Genomic DNA, 12,672 nt, shown 5'->3' with positions numbered 1-12,672 from the left:
TCGGGCACCAGCGAAGACCGAGAATTCCCCCTCCCGTTATAGCCATTGACAACACTGTTGGGACAAGTGCTGTTAGTGAAGGCCGGCACGGCACATCGGGCACCACCACCACAATCATCAGCAGCATCAGCAGCAGCCATGTGCGATCCACTACTAGATGAGAGCCTCCCTATCCAGGCCAGCGCGCGGTAGCTGCTTAATAATCGCTCCGTCTCCCATCGCTGGGCAAGCTGCTCGATTCTTTGGCTGCCACTCCATGAAAAACCGCAACAATCGTCCGTAGCAGTAACCGTGCGTGATGGCCTTGGGGGGGGGGGGGGGGGTGGGAAATATATATAACGGGCAGACGTTTCGGGCAATGACCCTTCTTAATGATTTACGACGGATTGTGTGGAGGCCTTCAAGAGGGGAATGACCATGGCTGATGATGACAAATCTGTGGGAGCAGTTATCATGCGAGTCCCGTTTATGCACCGAATTTTAATATTTTGTTCTAATTTGCATCATTGCCATCCAACCCAGCTTAAATATACGCTCCAAGCCTGGGGTGTTTCATTCAGACGCTGTCATCCCGACAGACCTGTTCTTCACCTGAGGACGGCCGCCTGCGTTGTGGCCGAAACGTCGTGAGAATTATTTTATTATGTTTATTATTTTTATTATTTGTATATTTCCCTTCTACGTGACTTTACCGAAAGAACCAAGAAGATGAATCCCTGCAGTCACGAAAGCTTTACATCGAAATTTGCTGATTAGTACTTTAATAATGTTTGCTTTTGTAATTTTGGTGACAACCCAAGTAGGAGGTCATTTCTCGCGAATGAGACTCACCCTGGCCTCCTTGAGTTCTCGCCATGAGTCGACAAAATCAACTGGAACTTTTGAAGCCTGTGCTATGACGTTGGGCTGTTGCCCGAAACGTCGTCACGCTCCTTAGCACGACTTTACCGAAAGAAGCAAAGAGTATGGATTCCTGCAGTCACGAAAGCTTCAAATCGAGATTGAACTCGCAACCTGCTCGTCCATTGGACGTGGCATCCTGTCAGCCAGGAAAAAAAAACATTTCTTCCTAATATCTTACGGCAATTTTCAGCCCTTTTTTCAGTCCACTGCTGAATGGAAGCCTCCCCATGCTTTGTTAGTCATGGGGAATGTTTCACCCAAACAACGTTTTAACGATTAATTGAGTCACACCCCACTCAAAACAACACATTTTAATGTTAATAGCGTTCACTGCATTAGCAGTGGTGCACAAGCGCCAATAACTACACGAACTGAACACATTTGTCAATAACAACACTGTGTGTGGGGCCACTTAGAGGAAATACATATAATGGCCCTTCTAAATGTAGTCTTCTTCGATGTGCCATGATAAAGGCCCTTCGCTCGAAACGTTGCCTGTACTACGTTTCCTTTAAGGACACCCACACGCGGTGCTGTTGACGAATGTGCTGAGCTCTTTGAGAAGGGGGAGGGGACAGAGGGGGAGGGGGGAAACTGGGTGGGGGGGTGAAAGACAAAAGAGGAAACACAGTCTGCTTCAGATTTTACTGCACATTTGAAGTTAACCCTGGCCAGGAATCAAACTCGCGTCTCCAGGTTCGTAGAGCCTTGTTTTGGGGTTTTTTTAATATGTCTGTATGTGTGTGTGTGTGATTTACAATTGGTGGTGCATCAGCCAGTCATCTCGGTCATCTCGGTCAGTCGACCCGTGGCACCTGCTGGGTCTGCCCCGTGACCTCCTGCCAGCGGGCGTTCGACACTTCACGTGATTGCCTCAAGGTGCACATGGCCTGGCACAAGCGTCGTGGTGATGTCACCGCCACTTAGTGGTGGTTGTTGTTGTTGTGATTTGCAGGATCTGATTCTTTAATTGGACGGGAGGATGAATTCGATAAGCCATGAATTTTTATTTGACAGATGCCCATTATGGGCGGCTCAGAAAGTTACAACAGCAACCTTTACAAAAAAACGATAGGAATGCAAAATATAGAAAATGCTAAACAAGTCGCTAAATATAAAAGATAAATACATGAAATATGTTATTTTGAAACGACATGTTTTCTTTGATTATTACAACACAAATTATTGGTGCTCCGTGCTGGTCGATGTTTTGATGTTATGTATTTTCGCAGCCCTTCAATCATGGGTGAATCAATGAACGTTGACGAGAAGCTGAAACTCATCAACCGGAACCTGCAGGTAAATCTACACAAAGGCTCGGCGATATCCGATGCATGTCCTGGCCTTCCTCTAGGTTGGCTCAGCCTTAAGTGAGTACCTGGGGCAGTGCTGGGAGTGTCCGTGTTGGGGGGGGGGGGGGCGAAAGGTGGCTGAGTGCAGTCTGGGTCACCACCGTCACCACTTAGTGTGCGGGCATACCGGCTTTAAAACTATTTCAACTCTTTTTATCTTGCATTTTAAGGCCCCCTGAGCTGTACAGCTCTTTTACAGAAGCGACCTAGCCACAAATAATAGCTCCACAAAGTGGCGCGTGGAAATTTATTGCAGCCAAATACTATAAACATATGTTTCTAAATGTGGAGGGAAAAAAACCACAGGAATCAGAGAAAAATCCACGTGACCACGGGGAGAGATAGAACATGAAAACTCCAAATATACAGCAGGCATCAGGGTCGGGATCGAACCCACAACCTCCTGTGTACCATTCGAGATAGTGAACATCTCCTAGCCACCGTGATGATGATGAGAGAGAGACACGCAAACTCTAAATATACAGCAGCAGGCGTCAGGGTCGGGATCGAACCCACAACCTCCTGTGTACCATTCGAGATAGTGAACATCTCCTAGCCACCGTGATGATGATGAGAGAGAGACACGCAAACTCTAAATATACAGCAGCAGGCGTCAGGGTCGGGATCGAACCCACAACCTCCTGTGTACTATTCGAGATAGTTAACATCTCCTAGCCACCATGGTGAGATATTAACAGGTGCTCGCTAACTGCTCTTAACAGCAGCAAACTGTAGCGTTACAATGAGAACGAGAAAATTAAGTCGACGTTTACCTTGTGGTGGTCTGTGCGTGTTCTCAATAGAGGAAGGAACTTGACCTTTACAACTTGAGTTTCGCATCGGGGAGGTCACGCTCTCACCACGCAAGAACAAAATACCTGCCAGTGTAAACGAAACACCTCCCCACGCCCCCTAACCCCTATAACGTTGTTGCTACCACCACCACATTAAATCCCCGCAATGCAGAAGCGAAAAACACTCAACGTCGAAGATTCTTCTTCTTGGTTCTTTCAGTAAAGTCACGTAGAAGGGAAGTAATAAAATAATTCTCAGAATTAGAATTATTTTGAGAATTATTTTATTATGTTTTATTTTTATTATTTTATTACTTCCCTTCTACGTGACTTTACCGAAAGAACCAAGAAGATGAATCCCTGCAGTCACGAAAGCTTTACATCGAAATTTTATGATGTTAAATTTGTATTATTTTATTATTTCTCTTCTACGTGACTTTACCGAAAGAACCAAGAAGATGAATCCCTGCAGTCACGAAAGCTTTAAATCGAAATTTTATGATGTTTTATTTTTATTATTTTATTACTTCCCTTCTACGTGACTTTACCGAAAGAACCAAGAAGATGAATCCCTGCAGTCACGAAAGCTTTAAATCGAAAAGTCGAAGATACTTTCGTGGAGTAGGGGCGTGGCGCTCCAACCAAAGTTTCCGCTGTGGGTTATTTGCAAAAGATGAAAATAGCGCCGCTTGCTGAAGGGCGCCGAGAAAACGTGAAGATTTTTACCGACCCCCCCCCCCCCCCATTCGCCTCCTACCCCCACGACCTGGGAAAGAACGATGAAACTGCCCGAGGTGTTTGCGGCACTTGGGAGAGTTTATCGCCTTTTGCGCGCCGTGGCAGATCCGTAGGCGGCAGTGGGGGTCGGGAGGGCGGTGGGGCACCACGGTGGCTAGGAGATGTCAACTACCTCGCCTGGTATACAGGAGTTCATATTCTTGGTTCTTTCGGTAAAGTCACGTAAATAGAAAATACAAATAAAATTAAATAAAAATGAAACATATAAATTGAAAATAATAAAAGCAAAAAACCCACGACGTTTCGATCGCAACACAAGCGGTCTTCATCAGGCGGGCTTTTTGCTTTTATTATTTTCAATTTCTTTTTAATTACATTTTATTTTCTATCTACGTGACTTTACCGAAAGAACCAACAATATGAATTCCTGGTATACAGGAGGTCGTGGGTTCGATCCCGACCCTGACGCCTGCTGCTGTATATTTGGAGTTTGCCTGTCTCTGTCGCCGTGGTGGACGTGTAGATTTTTCTTCGGGTCCTCCGGTTTTTCCCGCGTCCTTTCAGGAAGTTTCCAGATCTGCCTCCGGACTAGATTGGTACCGGAAAAAAATCTTGACATTTTAAATGACCACGCTAATCGTCACGGTGTGCGCGCGCAGGAGGTGCTGGGCGAGGAGAGGATGACGGAGGTGTTGAGGGAGCGGCCGCTGCGGGTCTACTGGGGCACGGCCACCACGGGGAAGCCGCACGTGGCCTACTTTGTGCCCATGTCCAAGATCGCCGACTTCCTCAAGGCCGGATGTGAGGTACGGCACAGTTTGGCGCCATCTATCGTAGAGTTAACTTGTGTCCCTACTGTTCTCTGCGGTGAGGACAATGTCTTAAAAACAATGGCGCTACGCCTCGTCTAAATAAAATGAACGCGAAGCCACTTGCACGTTCAGCGGTGAATGGAACCCACCCTGCAAATTTCAGTCGTCTCGGAGCAGGAAAGGGTGAAGGTGCTAGCAACCAATGAATGTGGGTACCCGTTTGCGACCCTGGTGCGGCCGGGTACGGGTAGGCCGTGAGTCACTGGTGAGTCACCGTTTGTCACTCATTTCCCAACGTCTTGTCTCTTCTCACAATTCAAGATCCTAGAATCAACCCACCCGCGCCTGCAACATGGCTTCATCCCAGAGGTCGCAATCGGGTACCCGTACCCGTACCCTACTCGATACCCGGCCAAATACGGGTAGCCGGGTATCGGGTAGGGTACGGGTACCCGTTTGCGACCCTGGTGCGGCCGGGTTCGGGTACGGGTAAGGAATCAAAACCCGTTTGCGACCTCTGCAGAGCTCGATACCCGGCCAAATACGGGTAGCCGGGTATCGGGTAGGGTACGGGTACCCGTTTGCGACCCTGGTGCGGCCGGGTTCGGGTACGGGTAAGGAATCAAAACCCGTTTGCGACCTCTGCAGAGCACCCAGAGGAAAAAAAACCCACACGTGAGAGGGGGCAACGCTCTATCCCCATGCAGGTGGAACAGGTGCGGTCCACATTTTTAGCAGTACCCCATTCTCCTGGTAGAGCCAGAGTCCGGCTCCTCGACACCCACCAAACCTCGCTGCTGCGTCCACAGGGCTGAGTGATTTCGGGAAGCCACAAGCAGCGTGGTAGCCACCACCGCCGCCGCTACCACCACCACCGCCGCCGCCACCGCCGCCGCCGCCACCACCACGGGCTTCTGCGTCTTAACTAGAACCGTGGGATTCACTCAATCCTGGATCTCAAACCCAGGAGGTGAATTGGCCATTATGAACCCATCCATAGTGGGATTCACTCAATCCTGGATCTCAAACCCAGGAGGTGAATTGGCCATTATGAACCCATCCACAGTGGGATTCACTCAATCCTGGATCTCAAACCCAGGAGGTGAATTGGCCTTTATGAACCCATCCATAGTGGGATTCACTCAATCCTGGATCTCAAACCCAGGAGGTGAATTGGCCATTATGAACCCATCCACAGTGGGATTCACTCAATCCTGGCTCTCAAACCCAGGAGGTGAATTGGCCTTTATGAACCCATCCACAGTGGGATTCATTCAATCCTGGATCTCAAACCCAGGAGGTGAATTGGCCATTATGAACCCATCCATAGTGGGATTCACTCAATCCTGGATCTCAAACCCAGGAGGTGAATTTGCCATTATGAACCCATCCACAGTGGGATTCACTCAATCCTGGCTCTCAAACCCAGGAGGTGAATTGGCCTTTATGAACCCATCCACAGTGGGATTCACTCAATCCTGGATCTCAAACCCAGGAGGTGAATTGGCCATTATGAACCCATCCACAGTGGGATTCACTCAGCCCTGGTTGTCAAACCCAGGATAATAATAATGATGCTTTCGTTTTACGTAGTCATTCCTGCCAACAGCATCCCACAACGCCGTGCATGATTTATATACAAGTGTAATAAACGACTGGACCACGATGTCTGTCCCAGTGTCCTTTATTATTCGGTTCGTGCTGTACACCCACACGGCTGTCTTTACTCTGTAGCTTCTCCACGGTGCTGACTCCAATGTCGGCCCGATCCCCAACAGCAGCTCCGCTGCTGTTCCTCTCACACAGCCCCCCTTGGCTGTACTCTCTGCTGCTCTTCTCCCTCCGCAGCTCTCACAGCTTCTTGCTCTCTCTCTCTCTCTCCGCAGCTCCTCCTGGCAGCCACACCGCTGCCTCTAACAAGCAGCCCCCTCTCTCTCTCTCTCCGCAGCTCCTCCTGGCAGCCACACCGCTGCCTCTAACACGCAGCCCTCCTGGCTGTCTCCTCCCCAGCTGCACACCACTCCGCAGCTTCCTCTTATCTTCGGGGTTGGCTCCCGATCGCCGTCGGCGCCCCCCCTCTCCACACTTGCCCGCGTGGCCTCACTCTTTTCCGCTCACACCCCGACTACCTTCCCCTTCCGGTTTACCCGCTTAAAGCCCCGAACCTTACCCCCACGTCACATGACTCCACCCCCCGTGACGTCACCTCCGGAAGGTCGCTTACGCCCGCATTACACCACCCTCCCCCGTAGAAAAATCCCAGCCGACCTCGGCTGACCAATAGCCAATCGTAATGCGGCGAACCGAGCTTCCCCCCCTAAAGGACACTAAGCATATAATGTAACAGCAAGAACAACAACAACACAAAGCACAACAACGCACATCCGCATGTCGTACACGACAGCCCCCCGGCCCCAGGATAGTGGAGATGATGTAATTCCGGGCCGCTTAAGAAACCCCCAATAATTACCCAAATAACCGCGATGGACGCCCCAGTATTTACATTTGAACAGCAATATTATTTACACGTGAAAACAACAACAACAAAAAAAAAATTCTGCTCTTACCCACCAGCAGTCCTCCCTTGAGGACCAGCAAAGACCTCAGACGTACACAGCATGTACCCACAGTCACTCTCAACAAACCAACAAAACCCCTAATCGCACACCCTCGCGTGGAGAGCCACGCTCCCCAGCGGTAACGTTTAACTCGCCGTAACCCTCACCGTGGTCGTCAACCCACGGAAACATCCATTTACCATACTCTCGGCTAGTGCCATTTCGGGGATGAGCAGCACTCGGCCATGCTCCTCCCTTACTATCCCATCAGCGATGGACACACACCAGCCTCTTATAGTCTGACGCTTTATAGCCAAGGGAAGATCAATCCCTCGGCAAGGCCAGATATCAACGACCCCCCCCATGGGGTAATGTTCTCTTATAGAGACAATAACGCCCTAACCCAATCCCGTGAGCCCCCGGCACACCAGGTTCAGTCTGCCACCGCACAACTGAACCATGACTCCCCGAGCCATATGAGCACACGGCCCATTAGTTTAAGACATACCACGGAGGTTTCGCCTCCCGGCTGTCAGGTCAGCCATCAGCCATAGGCCGACGTGACCACCACTCGTGCATCACCCAATCAACAATGGCAGGCATAACAGATGGAATATTTGCCCCACCGAGGTTTTTCCCGCGCGCTCAAAATGGCGGCCCCCTTCGCCCAGCGCGTTCGCGCAATATCTCGCGCGCACTCAAAATGGCGGCCCTTTCCGCAAAGCGCATCGTCGCCATACCCCGCGTGTGCGCAAAATGGCGGCCCAACGCGCGAACACGTGGCCAGTTTTCTCCATTCGTGCACCCCAGCTTCCCTTTTGCTGGGGGTCACAAATTGCTTCCCCCGTCTTATTGTAACAATCCCAACAACGATAGACGCACAGCCCCAGCTTGCTGCGCGCAGCAGTCATATCGGGGAATTTTTAACCAATATTTTACCAACCACATTGGTTACACAACCCAACTCGCAAAGCAACTCGTGGCTGCATGCGACCAACCGAATACGCGACGCAACTTGGCGCCAATTACGGTCCCATTAGCATTAACCTTTGAGACACCCACAACGGCGTCATCACGCACCCTCAAAGCGCGCTCTCTCTCTCACAAAGCGCCGTTACCCATAATATACACAAAATCGCGTGTACATAACATCCATACGACCAAATAATAGGGTCCCCCTCGAATTTGTTACCAATTTCCAAACAGGTACGCACAATTAATAACATCCCAATCCCAATAGTCAATCAATGCATCGCACCCCATAACCGTACAGAACGGTGTAACAGCACATACAGTCAACATATCGCGATCACACGCGCACATTTAAGCACAATAGCAAACCGATCTGCAGGTAACCAACACACCATTAATCCAGTCGTAACATTGCAGCAACAACACAAATATTCTCTCTCTTGCAACAACCACATCGCACCTAGCACCTCGCAGCACAATACACCAAAAAAAATATATATATTTTCCAATTAAGCCCATCGCACAAGGTAACCCACGAGATGATACAGCGCAAGATACCCGACGCTCCCGAGTTAATAATTAACTTCGCCATCAATACAACAACTCCACACCGCAGCGCACACACACAATTTAACACTCAGCAAGCACAGCATACTCTCCGTCCATTCTCAACACACGTACACACTTTAATTGACACCGAGCAACAAGCAGATAGCGCGTTCATCGTTATTACACACACATACACACTTTCCGAACCGCGCTCCGCACAATCGAGTCATGAGAGAACAAAAACGCCCCCACCCGGCCCTCGAAAGATGGGTGAGGTGTGTGTAAAGGCCGGTTGCGTATCGTTACGACCCGCCCGGGGCTGCAGCAAGAAGAGGATGGCAGGGCGGCAACTTGAGTCGTCTCGCAGAACTCGTTCGGCGACTTGACTGCTCCGTTGTCACGCACCCGAGCCAGGACGGGAGAGCTCCCGCCCCAGCAGCTGTAGCGTCGTCGTCCTCTCCTCGCAGCTCCCCCTCGCAAAACAGCAGCTCACAGCAGGCTGCTCTCCCCGCGGCACCTCCAGATGGCAGCGCAAGGCTGCCTCTCCGCCGCGATGTTGAAGATGGCGGCGTCTCCCCGCCGCGGTGAAGACAAGATGGCGGCTTCCCGCCGTTTCTCCCCTGCCACGCCCAAGATGGCGTCTCCGTGCCGCGTGGCAGATGGCGCTGGCAGCGCAGGCAAGGCGTCGGCCTGCAGACCACCATCGGCTCTCCCCACTGCCGTCGTCGGCGTGGTGAGCTCACACGGTTTCGCCAGCACGATTTTCCAGGTCTCCAGCTGCGCCATCTGTCTCAATCGTAAGTCGGATGATGTAGCAGATGATGGCACAGGAATATTCTTTCTTCCGAGCCGTCTTGACAAGCCGTTTCACTTCTGACACCAGTGTAATAAACGACTGGACCACGATGTCTGTCCCAGTGTCCTTTATTATTCGGTTCGTGCTGTACACCCACACGGCTGTCTTTACTCTGTAGCTTCTCCACGGTGCTGACTCCAATGTCGGCCCGATCCACAACAGCAGCTCCGCTGCTGTTTCTCTCACACAGCCCCCCTTGGCTGTACTCTCTGCTGCTCTTCTCCCTCCGCAGCTCTCACAGCTTCTTGCTCTCTCTCTCTCTCTCCGCAGCTCCTCCTGGCAGCCACACCGCTGCCTCTAACAAGCAGCCCCCTCTCTCTCTCTCTCCGCAGCTCCTCCTGGCAGCCACACCGCTGCCTCTAACACGCAGCCCTCCTGGCTGTCTCCTCCCCAGCTGCACACCACTCCGCAGCTTCCTCTTATCTTCGGGGTTGGCTCCCGATCGCCGTCGGCGCCCCCCCTCTCCACACTTGCCCGCGTGGCCTCACTCTTTTCCGCTCACACCCCGACTACCTTCCCCTTCCGGTTTACCCGCTTAAAGCCCCGAACCTTACCCCCACGTCACATGACTCCACCCCCCGTGACGTCACCTCCGGAAGGTCGCTTACGCCCGCATTACACAAGGACTAATTCCCATATAAAGGGTTGGCTACGCACAGCGCGAAAGAAGCTCAACACACACACACACCAAGCAAATGCAAACCCCTACTACTACCAAGCAAAATAAAAAAAATCAATAAACAAATTAATAAATGGAACCTAAACTAAAAGCGTACAAACAACAAAAAATTCCTCTTGATATGCAAATTCCTTTGTCAAGGCGCTCTTCCCCCTCCAACCCAGCTTAAATATACGTTGCCAAGCCTGGTGGTGCTCATTCAGACGCTGTCTTTCCGACAGACCTGTTCTTCACCTGAGGACGGCTGCTTGCGTTGTGGCCGAAACGTCGTGAGAATTGTATTTTATTATGTTTTATTATTCTTTTTTTCGACTTCCATGGTGAATCTGATGGCTGGGTGTATGGAATTGATGTGGTCGAGAAATTGGTCTAGAGCAGGCCGGCCATGTGGCCAGATGACAAAAGTGTCATCTACGTACCTCTTCCATAGGGTCGGGCGTAGAGTGGCAGTCTGGATGGCGTCAGTCCCTTCTACGTGACTTTACCGAAAGAACCAAGAAGATGAATCCCTGCAGTCGCGAAAGCTTTAAATCGAAACAAAAAGTTATCGCAACAAAGGATGTCAATTGCTCTGAGCGAACCGCCCTGCGTTGACCTCATCGCCTGCTGCTGCTGCTGCTGTTGCTGCTGCTGCTGCTGCTGCTGTTGCTGCCGTTGGCGCCGCTTCCGTGCAGGTGACGGTGCTGTTTGCGGACCTGCACGCGTATCTGGACAACATGAAGGCCCCGTGGGAGCTGCTGGAACTGCGCACACGCTACTACGAGAGCGTCATCAAGGCCATGCTGCGCGGCATCGGCGTGCCCCTGGAGAGACTCACCTTCGTGCGGGGCACGGACTTCCAGCTCAGCCGGTCGGTGACCTCAACCAAAACTAAACTATACTCTTGGTTACATTTCGATTTCGGCTGTGTCGGGTGGTGGCGGGTTTTAACGACACGTTTATTTACGCGATCCTAACAAAAAAAAAACTCTTACGGGTGATGCGTGGTTGCGTGCGTGCGTGCGTGGTTGCGTGCATGCGGGCGGGGTTGCATGGGTGCGCGTGTGGTTGCGTGCATGCGTGTGTGGTTGCGTGCGTGCGTGGGTGCGTGCGCGTGTGGTTGCGTGTGTGTGCGTGGTTGCGTGCGTGGGTGCGTGCGTGGTTGCGTGCGTGCGTGCGAGCGTGGTTGCATGTGTGCGTGTGTGGTTGCGTGCGTGCGTGGTTGCGTGTGTGGTTGCGTGGTTGCGTGCGCGTGCTCAGGGAGTACACTCTGGACGTGTACCGCCTCTCCTCCGTGGTGACGGAGCACGATGCCAAGAAGGCGGGTGCCGAAGTGGTGAAGCAAGTGGAGCATGCACTCCTCAGCGGGCTGCTGTACCCCGGCCTGCAGGTAGGTGGGGGTTTGATGCCTCCCTTGACGCTGTATATGTGGAGTTTTGCGGCGTCTCTTTCTTTCTCTCCCTGTGGTCGCGTGGAGTTTTTTGACGGGTCCTCGTGGTTTTTCCGTCACGTTGAGCTTCAACGTCGCCGCGCGTTTAGAGTATTTGGCTGCCGTGAATTTCGACGTGATGAAAAGCCACTTCGTTGAGCTATCATTGGGGTTCAGGTCGCTTCTGTAAAATAAAATAAAAATGTGTTTACTTTAGTTTTGCAATCCGAGTCTCGTCCCGACAGAGGACCAGAGGGTTACGTTGATGTGACGTTCGTTGAGCTGGAGCCATTTGTGTTCCCTGGCCAGGCTTTGGATGAAGAGTACCTGAAGGTGGACGCGCAGTTCGGAGGCGTCGACCAGAGGAAGATCTTCACGTTCGCCGAAAAGGTGGACAAGACTCCGCTGGCGTTTTTGTTTTTCTTCTCTTAGCGATTCGTTCGAATCGGTGATTGAGTGAGTACCGCGTTGTGGGGGAAGCCTTTGCGGTATGACACGAGTTCGACTCCTGGTTGTGGGCGAGGGTTGCTACTGGACACGTGTGAAAAAGAGCTTTATATTTCGATTTAAAGCTTTCGTGACTGCAGGGATTCATCTTCTTGGTTCTTTCGGTAAAGTCACGTAGAAGGGAAGTATTTTATTACTTCCCTTCTACGTGACTTTACCGAAAGAACCAAGAAGAAGAGCTTTATAGATCATCAGATTCAATTTCGATTTAAAGCTTTCGTGACTGCAGGGATTCATCTTCTTGGTTCTTTCGGTAAAGTCACGTAGAAGGGAAGTAATACAATAATAAATAAATAAATAATACGGTAAAATCTAACATAATAAAATAATTGTGAAAATTATATTATTATTTTATTATGTTTTATTTTTATTATTTTATTACTTCCCTTCTACGTGACTTTACCGACAGAACCAAGAAGATCATCAGATTCCTCCACGATAAATAAAGATTCTGATTCTGACTCAGTCCGTTACCATCATGTTCTCCCCGTGGTCGTGTGGATTTTTCTCCGAATCCTCCGTTTTTTTTTTCTCTCCGCGTTTA

At 50.8% G+C, this 12,672-nt stretch overlaps 1 protein-coding gene across 2 annotated transcripts in view; it reads left to right on the top strand.

Annotated features, from left to right (window-relative positions):
• YARS1 (tyrosyl-tRNA synthetase 1) overlaps positions 1-12,672 on the top strand; it is a 40,025-nt gene that overhangs the window by 504 nt on the left and 26,849 nt on the right. Inside the window, exons 2-3 of one of the 2 annotated variants that reach the window (XM_078618426.1) lie at positions 1,679-1,782; positions 2,136-2,202. In XM_078618426.1, the coding sequence (XP_078474552.1) occupies positions 2,146-2,202 (57 nt within the window). In that variant the 5' untranslated portion in view covers positions 1,679-1,782; positions 2,136-2,145. Of the gene's footprint in view, positions 1-1,564; positions 1,600-1,678; positions 1,783-2,135; positions 2,203-12,672 lie in introns of those variants that run through there. The other variant, XM_078618427.1, reaches the window with a different exon arrangement.

The sequence above is a fragment of the Lampetra planeri genome, chromosome 57 (assembly GCF_965212315.1).
Source record: "Lampetra planeri chromosome 57, kcLamPlan1.2.h2, whole genome shotgun sequence".
Classification (NCBI taxonomy): domain Eukaryota; kingdom Metazoa; phylum Chordata; class Hyperoartia; order Petromyzontiformes; family Petromyzontidae; genus Lampetra; species Lampetra planeri.
Note: the sequence above shows the minus strand (reverse complement) of the source record. Positions and strands in the feature narration are given on the sequence as shown.